At 48.4% G+C, this 21,627-nt stretch overlaps 3 protein-coding genes across 3 annotated transcripts; 2 read left to right on the forward strand and 1 right to left on the reverse strand.

Annotated features, from left to right (window-relative positions):
* Positions 1 to 553: 553 nt before the first annotated feature.
* LOC123169374 (putative anthocyanidin reductase) lies at positions 554 to 2,115 on the forward strand. Its single transcript, XM_044587211.1, has 4 exons — positions 554 to 764; positions 861 to 1,225; positions 1,319 to 1,701; positions 1,790 to 2,115. Exons 1-4 carry the CDS (start codon positions 629 to 631, stop codon positions 1,968 to 1,970), a joined length of 1,065 nt encoding a protein of 354 aa, XP_044443146.1. The 5' UTR covers positions 554 to 628; the 3' UTR covers positions 1,971 to 2,115.
* Positions 2,116 to 7,340: 5,225 nt separating this feature from the next.
* LOC123167327 (phospholipid hydroperoxide glutathione peroxidase 1, chloroplastic) lies at positions 7,341 to 11,028 on the forward strand. The gene is made up of 6 exons (XM_044585175.1): positions 7,341 to 7,724; positions 8,779 to 8,855; positions 8,945 to 9,006; positions 9,633 to 9,751; positions 9,841 to 10,008; positions 10,833 to 11,028. The coding sequence occupies exons 1-6, from the start codon at positions 7,488 to 7,490 to the stop codon at positions 10,860 to 10,862; spliced, it is 693 nt and encodes a 230-aa protein (XP_044441110.1). The 5' UTR covers positions 7,341 to 7,487; the 3' UTR covers positions 10,863 to 11,028.
* A 6,560-nt stretch (positions 11,029 to 17,588) lies between these two features.
* On the reverse strand, positions 17,589 to 21,060 carry LOC123169137 (putative leucine-rich repeat receptor-like serine/threonine-protein kinase At2g24130). Its single transcript, XM_044586989.1, has 2 exons — positions 18,280 to 21,060; positions 17,589 to 18,179 (listed from the first exon to the last, which is right to left on the reverse strand). The coding sequence occupies exons 1-2, from the start codon at positions 20,966 to 20,968 to the stop codon at positions 17,761 to 17,763; spliced, it is 3,108 nt and encodes a 1,035-aa protein (XP_044442924.1). The 5' UTR covers positions 20,969 to 21,060; the 3' UTR covers positions 17,589 to 17,760.
* Positions 21,061 to 21,627: the final 567 nt, after the last annotated feature.

Raw genomic sequence — 21,627 nt, forward strand, 5'->3', positions numbered from 1 at the left:
GGGCGGCGGCGGCGTGAGACGCGGCGGCGGCCTAGAGCGGAAGCGAGAGAGATCGGTAGAAAACTGATACCATGTAGAAGACTATAGGATGCGACTCAATTGTATTCCATCGGAGTCGGTTACAATATATACAGGTGGTGTCTTGCGTGACAAGCCAACTAACCTTACAATATCTCTAGAGATCAATCTATATAAGGCTAGAGATAATATGAGAATCAGTCGGAAATAAATACAAAGATATCACGTTTCAACACTCACAAATAAAACCAGCCAATCGCCGGAAAACCTTCTAGAAACGGAGGGTGTGATTAGTTTACTCCTGACCCTGGGAGGGGCTGTGGTGTGGTGTTCGTTTCAGGTTCTTTCTATCAAGGTTCCTGACGAGCTTTGACCATGAGCTCACCCATGACACCGCGAACCACCCGTACACGCAGCCTCGAATCGATCCTCGCTTCGCAGCAATTTCCTCTCCGCCGTGCACCTTCGCTCATCCTCCGAACGTATAAATGCTCATGGAATGGGCCGAAGCTTGTCACTCATCACTTCCACGAAGAAGTTAACAGAGCAAGTTCATCCATTCTCAACTCTCAAGAAAACATCAGGCGGCAGCAGACAGCGGAAGCTAGCAATGGCCGGAGATCTGGGTAAGAGCAGCGGCGGCGCCAGGGTGTGCGTGACCGGAGCCACCGGGTTCGTCGGCTCCTGGCTCGTCAGGAAGCTCCTCGACGCAGGCTACACCGTCCACGCCACCATGCGAGGCACCGGTACGTTACGTACGGCCGGCCACACGTGATTGATCATCTACCTACAGATCACTACTTATCAAATGGAGGAGACTGATGGTAGTTTCGGTTCTGCAGGAGACGAGGAGAAAGTGGGGCGGCTGCGGCGGCTGGTGGTCCCCGGCGGGGTGGCGCCGGAGCGGCTGGTGCTGTTCGAGGCCGACCTCTACGACCCCGCCAGCTTCGCGCCGGCCATCGCCGGGTGCCAGTCCGTCTTCCTCATCGCCACGCCGTTCGCCGACGGCGCCGCGGAGGCGGCCGTGGGCGCGGTGCGCTCCATCCTCCGGCAGTGCGAGGAGTCCGGGACGGTGAAGCGCGTCATCCACACCGCGTCCATGTCGACAGCCTCGCCGCTCACCGCCGCCGGGTACAAGGACTTCATCGACGAGTCCTGCTGGACCCCGTTCGACGTGGACTACCCTCTCCGGAGTGCTGACTTCGATGTAAGTGCCGGTCGATCTTCTTCTTCTTCCACGAATCAATCTGGTCGCGATATATGTCAACTTACGGTGGAAATCATCGTCATTTGCATGCAGAAGCACATGCTGTCGAAGCTCCTGTCAGAGAAGGAGCTGCTGAGCTACAACGACGGCGAGGACCCGGCGTTCGAGGTGGTGACCCTGCCCTTGGGCCTCGTCTCCGGCGACACGCTCCTCGGCCGCGTCACGGAGGCGCTGGAGGTGGCCGTGTCGCCGGTGTCCGGGGACGAGTCCCGCTTCGGGTTCATGAGGCTGCTGCAGACGGTGGCGGGCTCGGTGCCGCTGGTGCACGTGGACGACGTCTGCGCGGCGCTCGTCTTCTGCGTGGCGCGGCCGTACCCCGTCTCCGGCCGCTTCCTCTGCGCCGCCGCCTACCCGAACATCCACGACGTCGTTGACCACTACGCCAGCAAGTACCCTCACCTCGACCTCCTCAGAGAGTAAGCAGCCATCGATTCTTTCTTCTTCGCCTGAAATCCAGCCGACAAGTTGCATCAGATTGATGGACTGGATTGATGATCATGTCAGGACCGAGGAGGTGGCGAGGGTGCAACCTGAGAGGAACAAGCTGGGGGAGCTGGGTTTCCGGTACAGGTACGGGATGGAGGAGATATTGGACGGCAATGTCCAGTGGGCAGCGAGGCTGGGGCACCTTGATGAATCCAAGCTCAGCGCGCAACACAAGGATATGAACCCAATTAGTGATTAGTGGTTGTGCGGCACATTATACACACGATTGTTTGATTTTCTTATGCGTCTTGTGCGTTTCTGAATCCATATCATTGGAAGTACATGTACTGTTAAAGGAAATGAGAGGTGCGAGTGATAAATAAATATGCTTTTGGTTTGTTCGATGATTTTGTTTGCTCTTATTAAACGACCTTTTGCACTGTTTCGGATCCAAGATCCAAGAATTTACAAAGTAACTCCTACAGCTACGAATTACAATGAAATCATTTGGGGACATATTCTCCGTGGTGTCAATCTTTGCAACATAAAATGTTGCCAAGACTTCAATACAGAGACTGCAATTGGACAGGAGTTGCAGTACTACAACTCATTCACCTACACATGCTTAATTATTACCAATAAAGGTTTCTGAAAACCCTTGTCCATCCAAAAATATGAAAAGCCATGAGCAATGAACGTATTTGGGTGCGGGATGGTCCACTAGAAGTGCAGGCCATTAAACCATAAATTCTTCACCATGTCGCGTCGCCTCGCCCGGCCCGGCCGCGCCCCGCTGCGCTCGCCGTGCCTTCCCCGCCGGCCTCACCTCGCACCTGCGCCAGGCCGGTGCTACTGGAGCCGTCACGTCGCCTCCCCGCGCGCTGCGAGCTCCCCTGCTTGCTACAATGTTTGACGAAATGTCGAGATGGACGTGTCAAAAATGGGTCTAACTATCGTTGGATGCACCGGCTGACCCAAATGAAAAAGCGAACATGGACGCGCGGACGGGCGACATAAACGAACAAAAAAGGGACAAATTTGGTGTCCGTTTGGGTCGGCTGGTTGGAGTTGCTCTAAGTTTCAACTGTCAAAGATTAACATTATGAAGATACTTACTCCTAATCAGAGTAGATGTCATGTCTCGATGTCGTTGTCTGCTCTTAGTCTCGGCCATAGAGTTTTTCGGAGCACGTTCACGTGAGATGGCTCTCCACGTTCTGTGATAGTCTATGCTTTGGTCACGTGGTAATATCTACATCAAGGATATATGCACTCCAGCAACTATATATCTCCTCCCCGCAAAAAAAAAAAAAGCAACTATATATCTCCTGGCATGAATGCCGTGGAACGGTCTGGACTTCAATTTCTTGCGCCCATGTGTGTGTGACCTCGCACACAGCTTTGCCTTCCTTGGCAAGGGTTGGGGGCAACACATGGTGAATTTGGCTCGGTGGTGCTCTTCGAGCACCGGGGTGAATATCTAGTGCTACGGGAGCACCTCACATTAGGTGCTCCCAGTTTTCAAAATGCATATTTCAATGTTTCAAAAAATTCCGAAAAATATTATGGATGTTAGTGTCACATGAATGTAGAATCCCTGAAAATTTCAAATCAAAATTCAAAACACACATTGAGAAACAAAAAAGACAAATCCAGCATGAATGTTTTGCAGAAAATCCCTCAAACATTCCTAAAATAACACTTTGGTCAACATCCCTTGATGCTACCCATTGGATTTCAGATCGACGGCCGAGGTCGCGCGGGAGCACCTATTGTGAGGTGCGCCCGTAGCACCAGATATTTTCCCTCGAGCACCGGGTGTGGAGCTCCGGGGTGAAAGTTCTAGGACTGACTATTGGTGGTTACACATGACGATGGCAGTATTCTACATGAATGTCCTTTTTGAAGGCATTCTTCAAAGCATGCTCAAACGTCCTCTCGAGGGTAAAAATCCTAAATTTGTCCTGCAATCATTGAGTCTCGTGAGAACGGTGCTTGTATGTTGGCAAGGAAGGTGGATGGCGTTGTCGCTGGTCTATTGCTAGTCATTGGTCGTGTCGGTTTTCATCGTTTTTCTTCTTCTTCAGTTTATTCTTTTTGGTTGTGTGCATCCCCGATGTCTCGACTAGGTCATGTGTCCTTGCAGAGGTTGAGCGTATCATCTTGATATTAATACATTGTTCTTTGTCGGATAAGAACTTGTAATCACTTATTGATATTAATATATTGTCTGTTGTCTGAAAAAACATCTAATCATTTCTTGCAGAGATCATCTTCATTTTGTAACTTCTCAACCATTTACAGTGAAATTTACTTTGAGATCAACTGCACCCCGTCTGCCTTGGTCATTAGGTTGACACAATTCATTCCATCTCACTAAATGATACTTCTTGACTCCTTCCTCCTCATGACACAAAAGGATCTTTTGAAAAAGAGTGTCATATTCTTTACTTTATTTATAGATATACAAATATGCATCCTACGTTTTCAGTAGACAATTAGAAAAAATCTGGACAATTGCAAACTTGAAAATTGATAGCATCTTCAACCAGACCTCCTACTTCCCCCCATATGTCCGAACGAAACAATTTGGACACGGCCTAGACTAAAAAAACTCCACCCAACCGAACCTCCATACCCAGTCCATATATATGTCCGGGCTGTCCGGCGCCCCTCCCTAGCCATATGTGCGGTAGATTTGGGGCTGCTGGAATGCGCTTCCACGTCAGACTGACCAGTGAGACCTATGGGAAAACCCATTGGTCCGCTCGGGAGGTCACCGGCTTGGTGTCTGCATTCATGGTGCCTCGTCGGCGCGGCTCCCGAGGGGCCAGACCCTGGCTATTGAAGACAAACGATGACAGCCAAACCCCAGGCGTCCTATTTTCCTCCCTTTCCCCTCCCGTCCGCGCCACCATGGAGTCCCTGCCTTCTCCGACCTCACCATATGCCCTCCGCGAGAAGGTCACGTATTACAAGATTCTCATGTCGGGGGCGTCGGACGGAGCTCACGACGAGGTGCACGCCGTCGAGGCATGGTGCGTAGCCTACAATGCAGTCAGCCAATCTCCGAGCTCTCCAGGAGGAGATGGAGGTTGACCCCACCGACAGGTTCAAGGTGGCAGATACCGCGGCCGACGGGGGTGATGGCATTTGATGGAGGAGGCGGAGGGGTAGTTGTGCTTCACCCAAGCCGAGGAGGCAGAGCACATCACGGTGGAGGCACAGTTCGAGGTCGAACACACAGGTGCTTCCGCCTTCGTTGAGCTCATCCATGACATCATCCTCGTCACAATGAACCACACCATTATGGAGTTCCTAGAGTCGAACCTCCGCCAAATCCTCCTTCGTGACGTTGAGCAGGAAGAGCTCTTCGCGGACGACGTCGGCAACGAGGAGATACCCTTGATTCGAGCCGCCGCCAACGATCACGAGGACGGCTGCTCCTGCAAAGGGGTCACCGAACTCTCCTCCGATGAGGAATAGGAGTAAGGTACCACGTAGTTTGCAATTTTCTTTCAAATATTTATATGATGAACTACGTATGAAATCGACGTTGCATGACTTTGTATCGAATTGAGATTTTGAATAGGAGGATTATGACTGCACGAACGGACAAAACTCCTCGTACATATAAGGAAAGAGGAATCAATTTTTTTTTTCGTGAATACACATTGTTGTGTATCATTTCATTGCTAGGTGGAGAGAACATACGGGGTGCCGCTCGAGGGGGCGTACACGCATCAGCGTCCACAGGAGCGTGGCATGATGGAATCAAATATTAGCCAACCGTAGTTTCTTTATCTAACAACCTAAATCACCATAACTTAATTTTAATAATTTTGCTAAAGCACATCTAGATGTGCCATAAGTATTAGACATCTAAGTCCTATGTCATCGATTTTACGTGAAGATTCGTGTGGGTATTTTGTTTTTCGTTTTCTTTCTATGTTTAACTGAGTCACTTAAACATGCAATAATCTCAACCTGCTCCTTCAAATACGAAGTTCTTTACCAAACTCAGCGTGTGGTTAGCCAACCATGGTTGAAGATGCTCTAAGCTCTGCGTAGCGTTGAGTGATGAAACCTTTACGTTCACAATACTGACAGTAGTTTCTTTGTTTTTCTTTCTAGAACATCGTTCGCAACAGTCGATTCACCTTCCAATTTACAAACCTGGTAAATGAATTGATCTTAGCAGAAACTCCCGCGCGCAAACAAAAAAGAAACATGGCAGATGGAACACAGAGACTAGGGCGACAACGACCAGAGATAATGTTTTCGGAACGACTGCTCCAGCGGCATCCCCGTCGCCGGCGGTGTGCATCATCCAGTGCCTCAATAAATGGAGTCTTGGGAATTGCATGTCCGCAACGAAGTGGATAAAGGGGTTGATTTCTTGCAATTTGGCTGGTCCAGTTTGTGCCGTGCGCCGGCTGAAAAAGACCAACACCCGCCCGGCGTACAGCGCTTCACGTGTCCGCAGCCCCACCAGTGCCACCAGCCAAAACTCGAGCTCTTTTCTGCACGGCCCCTCCGATGTGCTGGAAATTTGCGCTCTTGCAAAAAGATGATGATTGGATACTACTAGTATGAAGCACAACACTCCAAAGCGAACTTATCATTCCTAACTGTTTCAAAAATTATTATTTCTAGATTGATCGATTTTATAACATTATAAAGTCTTTTTTTTGCGAGTCACATAACATATATTTGCATGTTTACTTGGATTGGCTATTTGTGTATGCTAAAGCATAAATTTGCACATATAATTTCAAAATTATGTAACTAAATAGATTTCTTATATAAGAAATTCACTATCGGAATCGTGATCATGCCCACTGTGGTTTTAAGTAGAATTGCTGATTTTCGTCCCCCCCCCCCAAAAAAAAATAATTGCCGAAGAATATTATGTTTTGTTACTCTTGAATTTTCCTAGTTCTATTTGTAAATTATTGCTTGTAATACTTGTCTAAATCAATGAAGGGTAACTCTCTAGAGGGCAATTTTAGCTCTGAGGAGCATATGCTCCCGTATGAACAATAAGTTAAAAAATAAAATAAAATAATTTTATTATAGACGTTTATGTTAGTGTAAAAGTGTGCTTGACAATTTTCATGTGACACATGATAGCAGTGTTTTGTCAGTGAAAAAATAAAATTAAGTATAACATCTGGTGTTAGAATCTTTTTTGTATACATGTCAAAATGCTAAAGCTTTTCACCTAAAAAATTGCAGGTAGCATTTTGATGTGACCATAAACTCATTTTCTTGGATTTTCTCAAAATAAAAGACATTTTTTGCGCGTGAGACCATGTGCGGTCGAATTAGATTGCCGTATCTCTCTAGATTTTTTTTCATTTGAAGATAAAACTGCTACATGCCACTACAAATCAATGAAAAAATAATTCACAAAAAAAATCAATGAAAAATAAGGCTCTACTAATAGCACGCTATATCATGTAGATAATTATCTCGCTAAATAAATCAGTGTACAATGCCTCGCTAATACTGTGCTACAACACGATAATAATAACATAATTTAAGGGACGGCGCTATTATTATGTATAGAGCGCTATCTTTTTATTTTGCTACAAATACAGAGCATCGAGGGGTCCAATCGACAAAAGCACCCCCGTCCTTAACCAGAATCGGCGCGAACCAATCCGGCGCCGCTACCGCGCTAAACCCCCACCACGCGCCCTCCCACCACCGCCCCCACTCTGTTCCCACGCGCCCGCCCGCCGACGCGCGGCAGCCACACCCCGCCCGCGTCATGGCGTCGTCCACCGCGGCCGCGGCGCTCACCTGCCTCCACCCGGCCGCGCAGGCCTCGCGGCTCCCTCGGGCCGCCACCGCCTGCTTCGCGCGCCTCCCGGCGGCCCACCCGGGGTCGGGGTCCTGGGGCAGGGCGGCGGTCTCCGTCGCGGCGCCGCGGCGCCGCAGGCGGGCGCCCGGCGTCGTCTACGCCGCCGCCACCACGGAGAAGAGCATCTACGACTTCACCGTGAAGGTAGGTGGCCAGCTCTCTCGGTCCCGCCTCGTAATTTTCGCGATAATTGTGAATGTGTGGCGCTTTTTGGTGGCATCGTACCTGGGTTGCGTGTGAGGTGCGACCGTGCGCCGTGGGTGAAATTGTACGTGCGGTGAAGTCGCTGGTAGTACTGTTCTGTCGCTTGTCGCGGTGTTAGATGTCTGATGCAGTGTCGTCGTTAGGTGGGTGGGATGTGCAGTATCCATCGGTAATATATTTTATTAATTTGAAATGCTCCGTGGCGTTCTTGGGCGTGCTTGAAATAGGCCGCATCAGGCCAATGCATTTGGAGATTTATATATTACTCCCTCCATTCCCTAATACTCGTCGTGGTTTTAGTTCAATTATGGAACGGAGGGAGTACTTGCTAGACCACGTCATTTTAACATCATCCCGCGATGGGGTAATCGGTTTGAATTGTTGGTGCGGTTCCCTGTTAAATGCTCATGGCATTCGGTCCTAGTATTCAACAACGTGAGCTGGTAACATATTTTTTTAAAATAAATTATTACCTTCAATAAATGTATGTATGAAATGTTTTATTCGAATTTAGGAGATACATGCATTCCTACTCATTGTAGATCTATTTACCATCTATGTGTCGGTACATTGGATCAATATAGATATATTGGCGTAGTTGGTTTGCAGACTTAAACTGCACATGGAGGACATATTCAAGCTGATTCACTGTCCAAGTAAAATGATGAGAGATTACGGGAAATTACGAGGGGTAAAATTTGGCTGAAGAGTAAAATTTAACTTTCATGAAATTGGCTGTGGCCCATTTTGACCTGTGTTGTAGTGTGTTCATCTTTTTTTCCCCTAAGCAACATGTAGTTTGGGAATTTAGATTTTTTTAATATTACGATACTTCTATTTCCCTAGTGATTTTCCCTTGACTGTAATATAGCATCATTTTATATGTTTAATTATTGATACATGATTTATGAATGAATGAGCATACTTTTGTGAGGTGATTATATGTGTCCATTTTTAACTTTCATGCCTGAAGAAACATTTCTCTGTTATTCAGGATATTGATGGAAAAAATGTTTCTCTTAGCAAGTTCAAGGGAAAAGCACTGTTGATTGTTAATGTTGCTTCTCAATGGTAATTTTCTTGATATACGTTTTTTCCTAATCCCAACATTAAGTTATTCTTTGTTGTGCATGGACTCTCACTTTTTTCTGCGAACCCAGTGGGCTTACAACAGCAAATTACACTGAGCTATCTCATCTTTACGAGAAGTACAAGACTCAAGGTAATATGTATTTCCGGTAAGGCCTTCTTTTCACTGGATTAGACATTGCTTATGGCATGAGAGACCTCTAGATAATCATGCCAGTGCCATGCAAATTTTTAAACCCTTGCCAGTGGAAGCAAGCAATCCATGTTAATTATCTATCAACAAGCGGGTACTTTTCAGGGTTGGTAATACTATCCCAGGCCAGTCCAGTTTTAAACTATCGGATTTCAATAAAATTTCTGTTTCAATCCACATGACTAACAAAGAATGTTTACCCACTGTGCCATGCTTACCAATAAAAGAAATATTCTTATGGCGACTTCGGCCTCAACAACCATTGTTCAAGATGACGGAAGTTTTTCCCTATTTTCTTAAGGACACAATGACACATTCTCTATTTGTTAGTGATGAAATATATGCTGTATTATATCCTTTGAATAACACCTATGTTTTGAGTAAAAGTAAAAAGTGCCTTTTCTGATTGGATTAATTTACTATTCTAAGAGCATAAGAAACTGACCAACAACTACTGTAGAAACACTTCATCCCCTTTTCAAAAATCTCTTGTTGGCGTGGCATGAACATGAATTTAAAGATCATAGTAGGATGTATCATTTTCTTTCATCTTTTTAAAATTGCAGGGTTTGAGATTTTGGCGTTTCCATGCAATCAATTTGGTTTTCAAGAACCTGGATCAAATACACAGATAAAGCAATTTGCTTGTACAAGGTTTAAAGCTGAATTTCCTATTTTTGATAAGGTATGGGAATTCCAGCTTAAGAAGCAATGCATTGTATTCATTATTTCCAGCTACTTGCCACAATTAATTGGATATGCATACAATGGCAGGTTGATGTCAATGGACCATTTACAGCCCCTATTTATAAGTTTCTCAAGTCGAGTGCTGGAGGATTTTTGGGTGATATAGTGAAGTGGAACTTTGAGAAGTTCCTAGTGGACAAAAATGGCAAAGTTGTGGAGAGATACCCACCAACAACTTCACCATTCCAAATTGAGGTGCGTGAAGTTTCTCTGTGGCTTTATAGTTTATATCCCTCTCATCATTAATTCCAAGTTTAATCTAATTTTAGTGAATTTGGATCTCTAGTTCTGAGTTTCCCCTGCATATGTTGGCATGTGGCGCTAAAAGGATAATGTGGCTCATTTGTCCATATGTAAAATACAGTCCCTTATGGAATTTACATAAGCTCCAAGTTGTTATAATAGGTCATAGTGTACAGCCTTGGCAGTGCTGGAATTTACATAAGCTTAAATGATGGGCCACAGCCACAAGCAAGCAGCATGGGTTCGGAAAGCGTGTCAATTTTTTTCTGCCTTTCGTAGGATTATGTAATTCAGAAGTTTAGACGAAATTGAAGATTCGAGTCCTGAAATAATGCGGTAATGCCCACTTAGTCAAAAGGACTTGTGGTGCTCACTTTGGCATAATAACTTAATTGCAGTGGTGGATGGGGTTATATAATCTGCAGTTGATTTCGTGTCACCAACTCATCACTACAGACTGGAAAGCCATAGTCCATCAGTCAGAAGTCAATTTGTCATAATATCAAATTCATTCACTATTTTGCTTTCGGCCCATTTTGCCACTGGATTGCGCCGTTCATAATGTCGTTTTGCTTAATACACTCATTACCTTTCAAATTGCTTGATTTAGGAATGCCAAACTTGTGTATCTCATTGAGTGGCTCATTCCTTAAACCTCTTTTAGTTTACAATATTGCGGAGAACACCTTCGAAATCCCCTGCATGTTATCCTTCTTACCATCTTTTGATATCTCACACTGCTCACAGTTTTGTTGGCACGAATTATTTTCTTGCAGAAGGACATCCAGAAACTCACTGCGGCATAAGTGCTTTTGAGTCCGGCTTCAGTTAAGCACTCCTGTATATATTGCCTTTTTTTTGGGCGGAAACTAGAGTTTTACTTGTGATTATGGCTCTTGTGCGATATAATGTTTTCCATTCCTGTAAAATAATTCACTGATATGTATAGACATTTCCGGACTTCGGTTTTAATTGTTGGGTTGGGGGCTTGGGAAAGCACGAGCAACAATACTAGCGTTTACTTTCTGACGGCCTCTTGGCAATGACGTGGAAAGAGCGAAATTGGTACATGGCGCAGTTGTCTACACATGCATATTTTTTGTTTCGGAGTTCCAGAAAAATCTACACATGTCTTGTGAGAAGAGAACAAATGGCCATTGCATCTGTTTTCTTTGGTCGAAGGCTCAGTTTGTTGTTGTTGAACTGTGCTATATTGTGCTTATTTTTAGTCTGTCATAGAAAAAATTGGTCCTTTTTTGAGGAAACAGAATATGAGGTCCTTTTTTTTTTAGAAAACAGAGCACATGCACACGCGGGAACTACACAAGCCAATTTTTTAAATTTGCTGACTCAGCAATGCCATTCGTTATCACTGTTTTTTTCCCGGAAAACTTCCGATCTATTCATCATCAATCACGTTAGTACAACGAATACCAATAATAATAATAATTACAACCAGATCCGTAGATTACACTAGCCTCATTTGGCTCATTTTGTACTAAATTGAGCGCATTGAGCAAGTTTAGGGAGATAATTGTAGTATTTGTGCGAAGATGTACCAAAGTGAGCATCGGGGACAAATTGATATACGAGTGATGCCTTTAACTCAACCAAAATGCAGCAAAGCCGAAGGCCGCGCTGGGTAGCAAGAGCACATTCAATGGAGGGTCCCTTGAAAGCTATGGTGTATCATCAAGGAGATTAAGGAGAGATCGTTAGCTTTCTCTTCTTATAATTTCATTCATGAGCTTAGAAATTTCAATTACAAAGTTCACAACCTCACAAAGTTTGGTTTATCTGTGAAAGAGGAATAGATGCAACACATAAATCGTATTGATCTCAGTGGTATTTGTATAGAGTTACAGGCACATGTACATCTTGCGAAAGAATGACGATCACTTAGCTATACGTGGGATCGTGGATGGCGTACACACGTTGACGAGGTTGTATAGATGCAGCTAACATTTTTTTTCTTTCTAAATGCTAATCAGTACGGCTGCACTATTTGGGCTCCGTGAGCTCATAGTCTTTCGCACTGTTGGAGCGAATCCTGGAGCGATCCGAAGCACCCGTTTGGTCGAGAACATACATGACACATTCAATTAACATACATCAAATAGGATAAAATCGACAATACGAGTTTGACGATCTGTCTGCGTTTAATTCTATATATTTTTAAATGCTACTGCCTCCGATCCATTGTAAGTGTCGCATTTTTGAACTAACCCCAGTTCAAACTGTGACACTTATTTTGGAGGAAGTATAATTTTGAATGGAACCTCGAAATTGAGATATTTTTTTTCACCATTGGAGCCCTCGCGATGAATTTTTCAAAACTGGATCTCATGTGCATATGTTTTGAAGAACTTTCTCTCAAAAGCAACTTCAGTACTACGGGAAGCAACTCCATGTTAGGTTTGTGTTCCATGACGCTAGTTTTCCGAATGCTCTCCTAAGTTGGGCACAATGATTGCCAAGTGATAACGTTTACCGTAAGTTGCCTACAATGACTAGTGAGTAGCCTAACATCGTGCTTATTTGCTTACAATACCTTTTGGTACGGTAAACAACTTAGTTTAAGAGATAGGCAAACTTAGCAACACCGATGGGCTACTTTCAACGTACCATAGATATACCTGGCCATGGGCAGCCCGGCCCGGACGGCTCGACCCGACCCGGCCGGGGATGGGCCGGGCCGGGCCTGAGCATGCCCTCGGGCTAGGCTCGGGCCTGAAAATTGAGATCGACGGGCAGATTGGGCCGGGCTCAAGCTTGCGGAAAACAAGATTTTAGTTGTATTCGGGCTGGGCCGTCCGAGCCGTGTCAGGCTTTTTTAGGCTCGGGCCGAATTTAGTAGGCCCGATGGTCGGGCCGGGCCTGGCTCGGGCCTGGGTTTTCAGCATCGAGCTTTTTTTGGCCCGGCCCGAAGCCCGTCCCGACCCGAGATATGCCCAGGTATAACCATAGGCTACTAAAATAGTACTGGCAGGCAACTGAGCGCCATTAGTAGGCAAGTTTTGAGGTATGCAACTTAGGAACAACGATAGGTGACTTCCATAGTATTGCAGCCAACTCGTTAGCAAATTGTAGGCAACTCTAGAGTGTTTGTAGGCAACTTAGGAAAACATTGATAGGCAGCTTCACAATATTATAGGCAACTAATTAGCAAAGTTAGAAAATTGAGCATCAACAGTAGACAACTAATTACCATAGCAGGCAACTGAGCATCAATGATGAGAAACTTCATTGTATTGTAGGCAACTAAGCATCAATGGTAGGTAAGTTGGGAGAATGTTAGTGAAATGTACGGGTACACATAGTGCAGCGAAGTTGCTTCTATGTAGCACTAAATTTGTCTAATCTGGCATAAAGGTTGCTTTTGAAAAAAAGTCAGAACATGTCCATATGGGATCTAGTTTCAAAGAGCTCGACCTGAGAAACCCAACGGTGAAAATGGATCTAAATTCCAATGCTCAGTTCAAAAGTTATGGCTTTTAAAAAATATAACATAATTATCCTAACGTTGCATTTGGATGTCTGTAATATGGCCCGAATCAGATTTGGTATTCCCAAAATTCCAATTAAGTTGTTTGGCATGCAAACAGAAACAACAGTTCAAAATAAAATGAATAGAACCCCGAAATCGTTTACACTCCGGTTACTCATAATCTTGATTGAGATGTATTGTGAAGTCTTATGCTCTAGAATTATCTACCAAGATACTTATGAGATATAAAAGAGAATATGAGAGTCACCCTACATATATCTGCACATGTACACATAATAATCTACACACAAGAAGTCAGCTTTGTCCATTTTTGCTTCACATAATGGAGGATATATAAAAGTTTCCGAAGTCCCGAGGAAAATTTACAAGCAAAAAATCTATACAATGAAAAGAATTCCAGTTCATGATAAGCGTAATGTATAATCACTTCCAGATTACTCTCTCTGTTCCAAAAGGGCATATTTTGTTTTGTGAAAGTCAAACATGACCATGTTTGAGCAAGTTTACAAAAAAAATCAACATTCCCAATACATATTTAGCATCATTAGCTTCCTTATGAAGTGTGCTATTTTACTTATTTAATAATTTATTCTATAAATTTGATCAAATATATACATGTTTGATTTTTGAAAAACAAAATATGCACTACATTTTGGAACAGAGGAAGTATACTCAAGAATCTGTGTCATTTTAGTTATTACTGGCCCTTTAGAATTCGGTAATGTTAAAACTCTAATGTCAGATTTTTAACCATGGAAAATCAAATGTTTTTTTATAGCCAATTTAGTTGTCATGTGGATGATAATTTATTTTACCAAGCATGGCAAATCCTGGCAAGAAATTGAACATGGCAAGGATTTGTCATGCTTGCTAAAGAAAATTTGCATCCTTGCGACAACTAAATTTCTCATAAAAACTATCGATAACTATCGATTTCCATGCTTAAAAATCCGATGTTTGACTTGTAGCAAAATCCTTAAAAAATTGATATTTTTCGACAAAGTGGATTTTTTTTGACTTAAAATGAAACAACAAGAGGATATAAACACAATAAGCACACACCTAATCTCTACATAGGTAAGGTGCAAACTGCCAACACCAACACACATATAAAAGACGCCGGCAAATAGCAAAGTCATATAAGACCAAAACTATGTATGAGAAAGAAAAAAAAAACAAAGCAATCAGATCCGCAATCGATAAACTATATCAATGACCATATCTGCACCAACCATCTCATGGCATCAGATAAACGACGAGGTTCTTCAACAACAAGCCTTGAGAACAGGAGCATCACTCTAGCGCCGCCGTCACTGGATCCCACCACCAAGGCTAGAATCTAAGTTTTCACCCTGAATAGTCCGAGCATACATCCGAGCCATGACTTCAAGAAGGCAACGACGTAAAAACATCACCATTGCCATGTATAACCAAAAGGATCAGACCTAGGACCCCGGAGCTAGAGACTGAGTGCTCAAATAGCACCAACCCTAAGTCAACCATGTGTTGTCGCCGCCACTTTTCCATGATCCCAACAGCTAAATGTGGTGCGACCACCGCTGTAACACAACCATCCCTCTACGTCAAGTCATCATTCATAGTTTGTATCTCACCATCGAAGTCAACCATCAGATCTTAAGAAAGAAACCCTCGTGAAGACCTTTCGATGACCACTGCATAGGCGGATCTAGCGCGAGCAGATTACGTTGGCCATCCTTTAGGCTGTTGGCATGTGATGACCAAATCCCTCCTGGGCGGCCCCAATGGCAATGGAGGACAGGATCCATCGGAGAATATGCAAGTGGAAACTCCATGTGGTGAGGATCGATCCATCGGAAAATAGGCAAGTGAAACTCCATGCGGTAAGGATCAACTACTAAGGGCAACTCCAACAGGTCGACGCAAATGGACGCAGATTTAGTCCGCTTTTTGTTCGTTTGAGTCGGCCGTAGAGACGACGTCCAGCCCATCCATGTTTTGCTTGTCAGTGCGCCCAATCGGCCAACGCATTTCGTCTCCTCGACCGGTATGCGGCGATATTTTTACACATTTTTTACATACAAATCTAAACATTGCTCAAAGTTTAAATCACGTAGTGTACAACCAAATAAATATCTCATAGTTTACAAACCAAATAAAATTTAAATTTTCACAAATACATTGAAAAGAAAAGAGTCGATACATCTATTGGTTGCCAAGGTGAGTCCACATATGTTCACCAAAACAATGTTGGAGTTGAATGTGAGTTGGCCAATCATGCATTTTATGATGAAATCGGATGAACTGTGCAGATGTTGCCGGTCCTCCACGATCAGGTATGACATTTTCACCTTTAAAATTTAAACCCTTGGTCGAAGATTTGGTCCTCACGCTCATCCTCCTCAATCAAGTTGTGCATGGTCACACAAGCACTCATCACCTTCCACAACTTCTTGGTGCTCCAAGTTCTAGCAGAATACGAAACGATGGCCCATTGAGATTGAAGCACACCAAATGCATGGTCCACATCCTTCCTAGCACTCTCTTGTGCTTAAGCAAACCTAACCTTCTTATCGCCTACTGGATTGGAGATTGTCTCCACAAGAGTTGTCCACTAAGGGTAGATATCATCAGCTAGGTGGTATCCCTTGTTGTAGTGGTTGCCATTGATCTCAAAGTTGACCTATGGGCAGTTGTCTTCTGCAAGCCTTTCGAACACCAGAGAGCGCTGAAGCACGTTGATGTCATTGTGAGAGCCCGCCATGTCAAAAAAGAGTGCCAAATACATAGATCTTGTGAAGCCACAACTTTAAGTATGACAGTGCAACCTTTGACATGCCCCCTATATTGGCCCTGCCAAGTAGATGGACAATTCTTGCACTTTCGGTGCATACAATCTATGCTACCAAGCATCCCTGGAAAGCCCCTATCTACATTGACTGGTAACAACCGGGCGCATCATTTGGCTCTGTCAGGTACTCCGTCCAAACACTGCTACCACATCCTTGCAAAACTTGTACATTGATGCAAGGCATGTGGACTCACTCATGCGGACACACTCATCGACAAGATCACCGGAAATTCCGCATGCAAGCATTCGAATACCTGCAGTTCATTTCTGATAAGAGAAGAAGCCAACCGCAAGGGCATCGTCCTTACATACGAAATCATCATCATACGCCATCACTCCCTCCCGAATATAGTTGAACACACATCTAGCCATCTGGAAGTGGCGCCGGAAGAGGACTGGGGACGTGCACCGAAGGTAATCGGCGAAGAGTAGGCAATGTCCGCTCTCTCTGTTGCAATTTAACGCAGGAGAATGGCGCGAGATCGATCCCCTAAACCTCGGCCGCCGCCTAGCTATGTGGTCATTGACAACTATAGTCGCAACCACAAAATCCTCATCGTCCCATGAACACATGAAGTTGTTGAAAAAGAACTCATCCCCTATCCATTGTACCTTGCGGGCGAAACGTCGAACACCTTACGGGTGTGGTGGAGAAGCCGGCGGTGAAGAGCCTTGCGCCCCTCCCTGTACATGCAGCAGACCTGTCAAAGTGGAGGTGGCCGTGGAGCGAGGCCGGCGGTGGCGGAGGCGAGGGGGTGGTGTAGTCATGGAGGTGCTATGACTGCGGCGAAAAGAGGCCACCAACGCCGGCAAGAGCGGCCATCGGGTGCGGCGTGGAATTGGGGGTAGTGTGTGGATGCGGGCGGCGGCCTGGGCAGCGTCTAACCGACTGGATGTGGATGGCGGCGAGGATGGCGGCTGACCGGGCGCCGCGTCTGTGAATGGGGAGGGGAGAATAGCGGATGTGCCACCGACGGACAGGCCAGGGGAGGACAAGGGCGAGTGCCGTGCACGTCCGCACCGACGCAAACCCGACGCAAATTTGGGCCGGAAATGGATCACGGACGGACAAAAAACGAATGTGCGTCCGTTTGCGACAACGCATTAGGCCGTTGTTTCTGTCTGTTTCGATATAAACGGACGCGCGTGGACGAAATGTGTCGGTGCATTGGAGTTGCCCTAATTTCTCCATACTTACATAGTAAAACTATATAGTTTTTATAACTGAACTAAAGAAAATGAAAGGCACAAGTAACTCAAAAAAGTATGCAAATATTTTAACTGCGATGACGTGTTCAAACTAGCTAAATCAATAGAGGATCAAAATGTGTAGGCGACGCTGAACTATATCTTCCACAACCACATCTCAGAACGACGAGTCCGTGGTGGAGCATGACCCCTCGCTGGCAGTCATCGCCACCGACGCGGCCGCGCCTCCGTGTTTGGCGAGGTCCTCCTTGAGGAGGGCGATCTCGTGGCACACCTCCACCATGGTGGGTCGCAGCAGCGGCGAGTGCTCGGTGCACGCGACCCCGAGGTCGATCAGCTGGACGACGACGTCGTCCCCTTGCACCGTCGAGAACATCGCGTCCGCCAGCCATGGCTGCGCGACGACGGCGGCGATGTCATGCGTGTGGTGCCGCTGCCGCCTGACCCATTCGTGCAGCGTGAGTCCCTCTTGGAAGAGCACGTCAGTCGGCCGCTTCCCGGTGATCAGCTCCAGCAGCAGCACCCCGAAGCTGTACACGTCGCCTTCCGTCGACGGGGGGCCTCCTAGTCCGTACTCTGCAACCACGCAAGCAAGAAGATCGAACGCCATGAAAATGTTGAAGAGAAGAACGTCGGCAACATGCATTTGTTTCTGTTAATTTGACTGTAGATTTACCTGGTGCGATGTAGCCCACGGAACCTTGCAACAATCCGGTGATGGAGTTGCACGGATCGGCGGAGCCGGTGATGTGATCGTCGACGTCACCGTCGGCGTCCTTGACCAGCCGCGCGATGCCGAAGTCGGCCACGACGGCCGTCATGTCGTCGTCGAGGAGCACGTTGCTGGGCTTGAGGTCGCAGTGCACGACGCGGACGGGCGCGTAGTGGTGCAGGTACGCGAGCCCCTCGGCGACGTTGCCGGCGATGGCGACCAGCCGCGCGAGGTCCATGCCGCGGCCGGGGCGGCCGTCGCGCGGGTAGATCCGGCTCTCGAGGCTGCCGTTGGTCATCAGCGGGAGCACCAGCGCGTGGAAGTCCGGCTGGCTGCACGTGGTGACCACGCGCACCAGGTTCCGGTGCCGCGTCCGCCGCAGGACGTCGCACTCGCGCTTGAAGCTCCGGGAGACCTCGCCGCCTCCGGTCTTCGGGTCGAGCACCTTGACGGCGACGCGCGTGCCGTCGCGGAGCGTCCCCTCGTGGACGCGCCCGAACCGCCCGGCGCCGATGAGGCTCGACTGCTCGAACCCGCCCGTCGCCTCCGAGAGCTCCCGGTGCGAGATCCTCGGGTGGTCGCCCCTCTCGATCGGCTCGTCGCCGCCGTACGAAAGGAGCGTGGATCGCCGCCCGTCTCGTCCCACGCTCGCGCTCGCCGTCCTCGCCACCGCCCGGCACGCGGCGAGCCCAATGATAGCCACCGTGAAGCTCGCGACCGTGACGGCAACGGGCACCACCACCCGCCGGTTGTGGAGCACTCTGCGCGTCGCGCCGCCGCACCTAGCCAGGCCAGACGCCATCGACGCCGTTCGCGTGCACAGCCCAGCGTCGCCGAGGAACGCGTCCGCCGGGAACCCCGGGAAGGCCCCGCCGCTCGGCACCTCGCCGGAGAAGCCGTTGTAGGAAAAGTTAGGAAGCCGCAGCGACGCCATATTCTCCATGGACCGAGGCAGGTCCCCCGTGAGGCCATTGCAGGACACGTCGAGGACCTGCAAGAACTGGAGCGAGCCGAGGGTCTCCGGCAAGCCGCCTACGAGCGCGTTGGCGGAGAGGTCGAGGTACTCGAGCGTGACGCAGCCGCCAAGCTCCGGCGGAATCGTGCCGGAGAGCCGGTTCGACGACAGGTTGAGCACCTGCAGCTTATCCATCTCGCCGATGGTCGCCGGGATCGCGCCGGACAGCAGGTTGCTCGAGAGGTTGAGGTAGAACAGTGCGCTCAGCTCCGACAAGCCCACTGGGATCACGCCTCGCAGCATGTTGTGTGAGAGATCGAGCTTCAGCAGGTTAACGCACTGCACGATGCTCGGAGGAATGGCGCCGGCGAGCTGGTTCTGCGAAAGATCGAGGAGCCCGAGCCGCTGGAACGAGCCGAGGGACGGCGGGATGTCGCCGGAGAGCAGGTTGTTGGAGAGGTGCAGCCGCTCGAGCCGCTGCATGCGCGATAAGCCCGGCGGGATGGAGCCGTTGAGGAGGTTATGGGAGAGGTTGAGGGTGGTGAGGTTGGCGAGGTCGGAGAGGTTCGCCGGGATCGGGCCGAAGATGCTGTTGAACTCAAGGTGGAGCTGCCTGAGGCCGGGGGAGAGGCGGCCGACGACCGGCGGGATCGTGCCGGGGAGGTCGTTACCGGCGACGCCGAGCTCCCTCAGGCCGGTGCAGTTCGTGAGCGAGGCGAAGAACGGCTCGAGGTCGGTGTTGTTCCGCGGGCTCCTGAAGTAGTTGAACGACAGGTACAGAAGCTCGAGGCTCCTCATGCCGCCGAACATGCCGTCGGACGGCAGCTCGCCGCCGAGGAAGTTCGACTCCAGCAGCAGCCACCGGAGCTTCGTCGAGTTTGACAGCGATGCCGGGATGCCGCCGACGAGGTTGTTGGACCACAGCACGAGGAACGTCAGGTTGGGGAGAAGGCAATCCGGCCGGATGGGGATCTCGCCGTCGAGAATGTTGGACGACATGTCAATGTACTGCAGGGCGGAGAGGTTGCAGAATATGGCCGCCGGGATGGGCCCGGAGAGGTTGTTCCCGCCGAGGTTGAGGTATTCGAGGTTCAGGACACGCGTGAGCTCAACCGGAATCGAGCCCTGGAACTGGTTGTCGGCGAGGCTGAGCTGCTTCAGCCGGGAGAGCTTCCCGAGCGCCCGCGGCACCGGCTCGGCGAAGGCGTTCCCGGAGAGATCGAGGGAGCTGAGCCTCGAGAGGTTGCCGAGCTCCGGTGGGACCGTCCCGGCGAGCGTGTTCGACGACACGTCGAGGAACCTGAGGCGGGAGAGGCTGCCAAGCTCCGGCGGCACGCTGCCGGCGAAGAGGTTGCCGGAGAGGTTGAGCACCCTGAGGTGCGAGAGGTTGCCGAGCGCGGAAGAGAGCTCCCCGGAGAGCTTCTGCTCTCTCAGCACCAACTGCACGACACGCCGCGTCACCGGGTCGCAGGCGACGCCCGTCCAGTTGCACGCGTCCGGGGAGGCGCCCCAGCCGGCGAGCACTCCCTTCGGGTCGTCGGACACGGCGGACTTGAAGGCCAAAAGCGCGGAGCTGTCGCCCTCCTCCGACGCGGCGCCGACGCTGGCCACGGGAGCGGGGCTTGCGCCGTGGAAGAGGAAGAGGAAGAAGCTGAGGAACGTGGACACGAGGACCTTGGTAGTCGGCGTGGCCGCCATGAGAGCTCGTGCGTGGCGCTAGCACTGCTGGGGCCTGGGGGTATAGGTAGGTACGTAGCTGGAGGCTGGAGCTCAAGCTCACATCGGAGCTAGGCAAATAGAACGGCTTGGTGATAGCAACGTCTGCTGGACAGCGCGGGGTTTTAAAGGACGGGGAGGAAGATCGATCGCCGGCGTCCTGCCTAACTGCCGTCGAGCGGCGGCCGTCAATCGCACATTGCACTGGCGGCAAGCAAGGCTTTTGACTCCGCGTACGTACGGGACGCGCGCCGCGGCGTCAGTGGGTGAGAGCCTGCGTGCATGCCTGGCTGAAACGTGGGGCCGGGCCTCGCGGTTTGGATACCATCGATCGGACGCGACTAATTAGCGTCTCAAAAGGCTAATTAAGGTTTGGAGGAGTAAAAAAACAAAAAAGGCTAATTAAGGTTTTTTTAAAAAAGGTTTGGAGGAGTAGGGGGGGGGGGGGGGGGGGACAAAAAACTAGCTGGCTTTTAGCCGAGCCTCGTGTTTGTGGTGTCGACTGTCATTACTCTCGAGAATATGGTCTTTTTGTTCTTCGATCGAAAAAGAGCTAGGTTGCACCTATCGGTTCATGCGCACATCCTTTTTTTTATTGTAAAAGATCTTATTTTTTTAATAGTTTGGATTGCTTACTAGGT

The sequence above is a fragment of the Triticum aestivum genome, chromosome 7D (assembly GCF_018294505.1).
Source record: "Triticum aestivum cultivar Chinese Spring chromosome 7D, IWGSC CS RefSeq v2.1, whole genome shotgun sequence".
NCBI lineage: Eukaryota > Viridiplantae > Streptophyta > Magnoliopsida > Poales > Poaceae > Triticum > Triticum aestivum.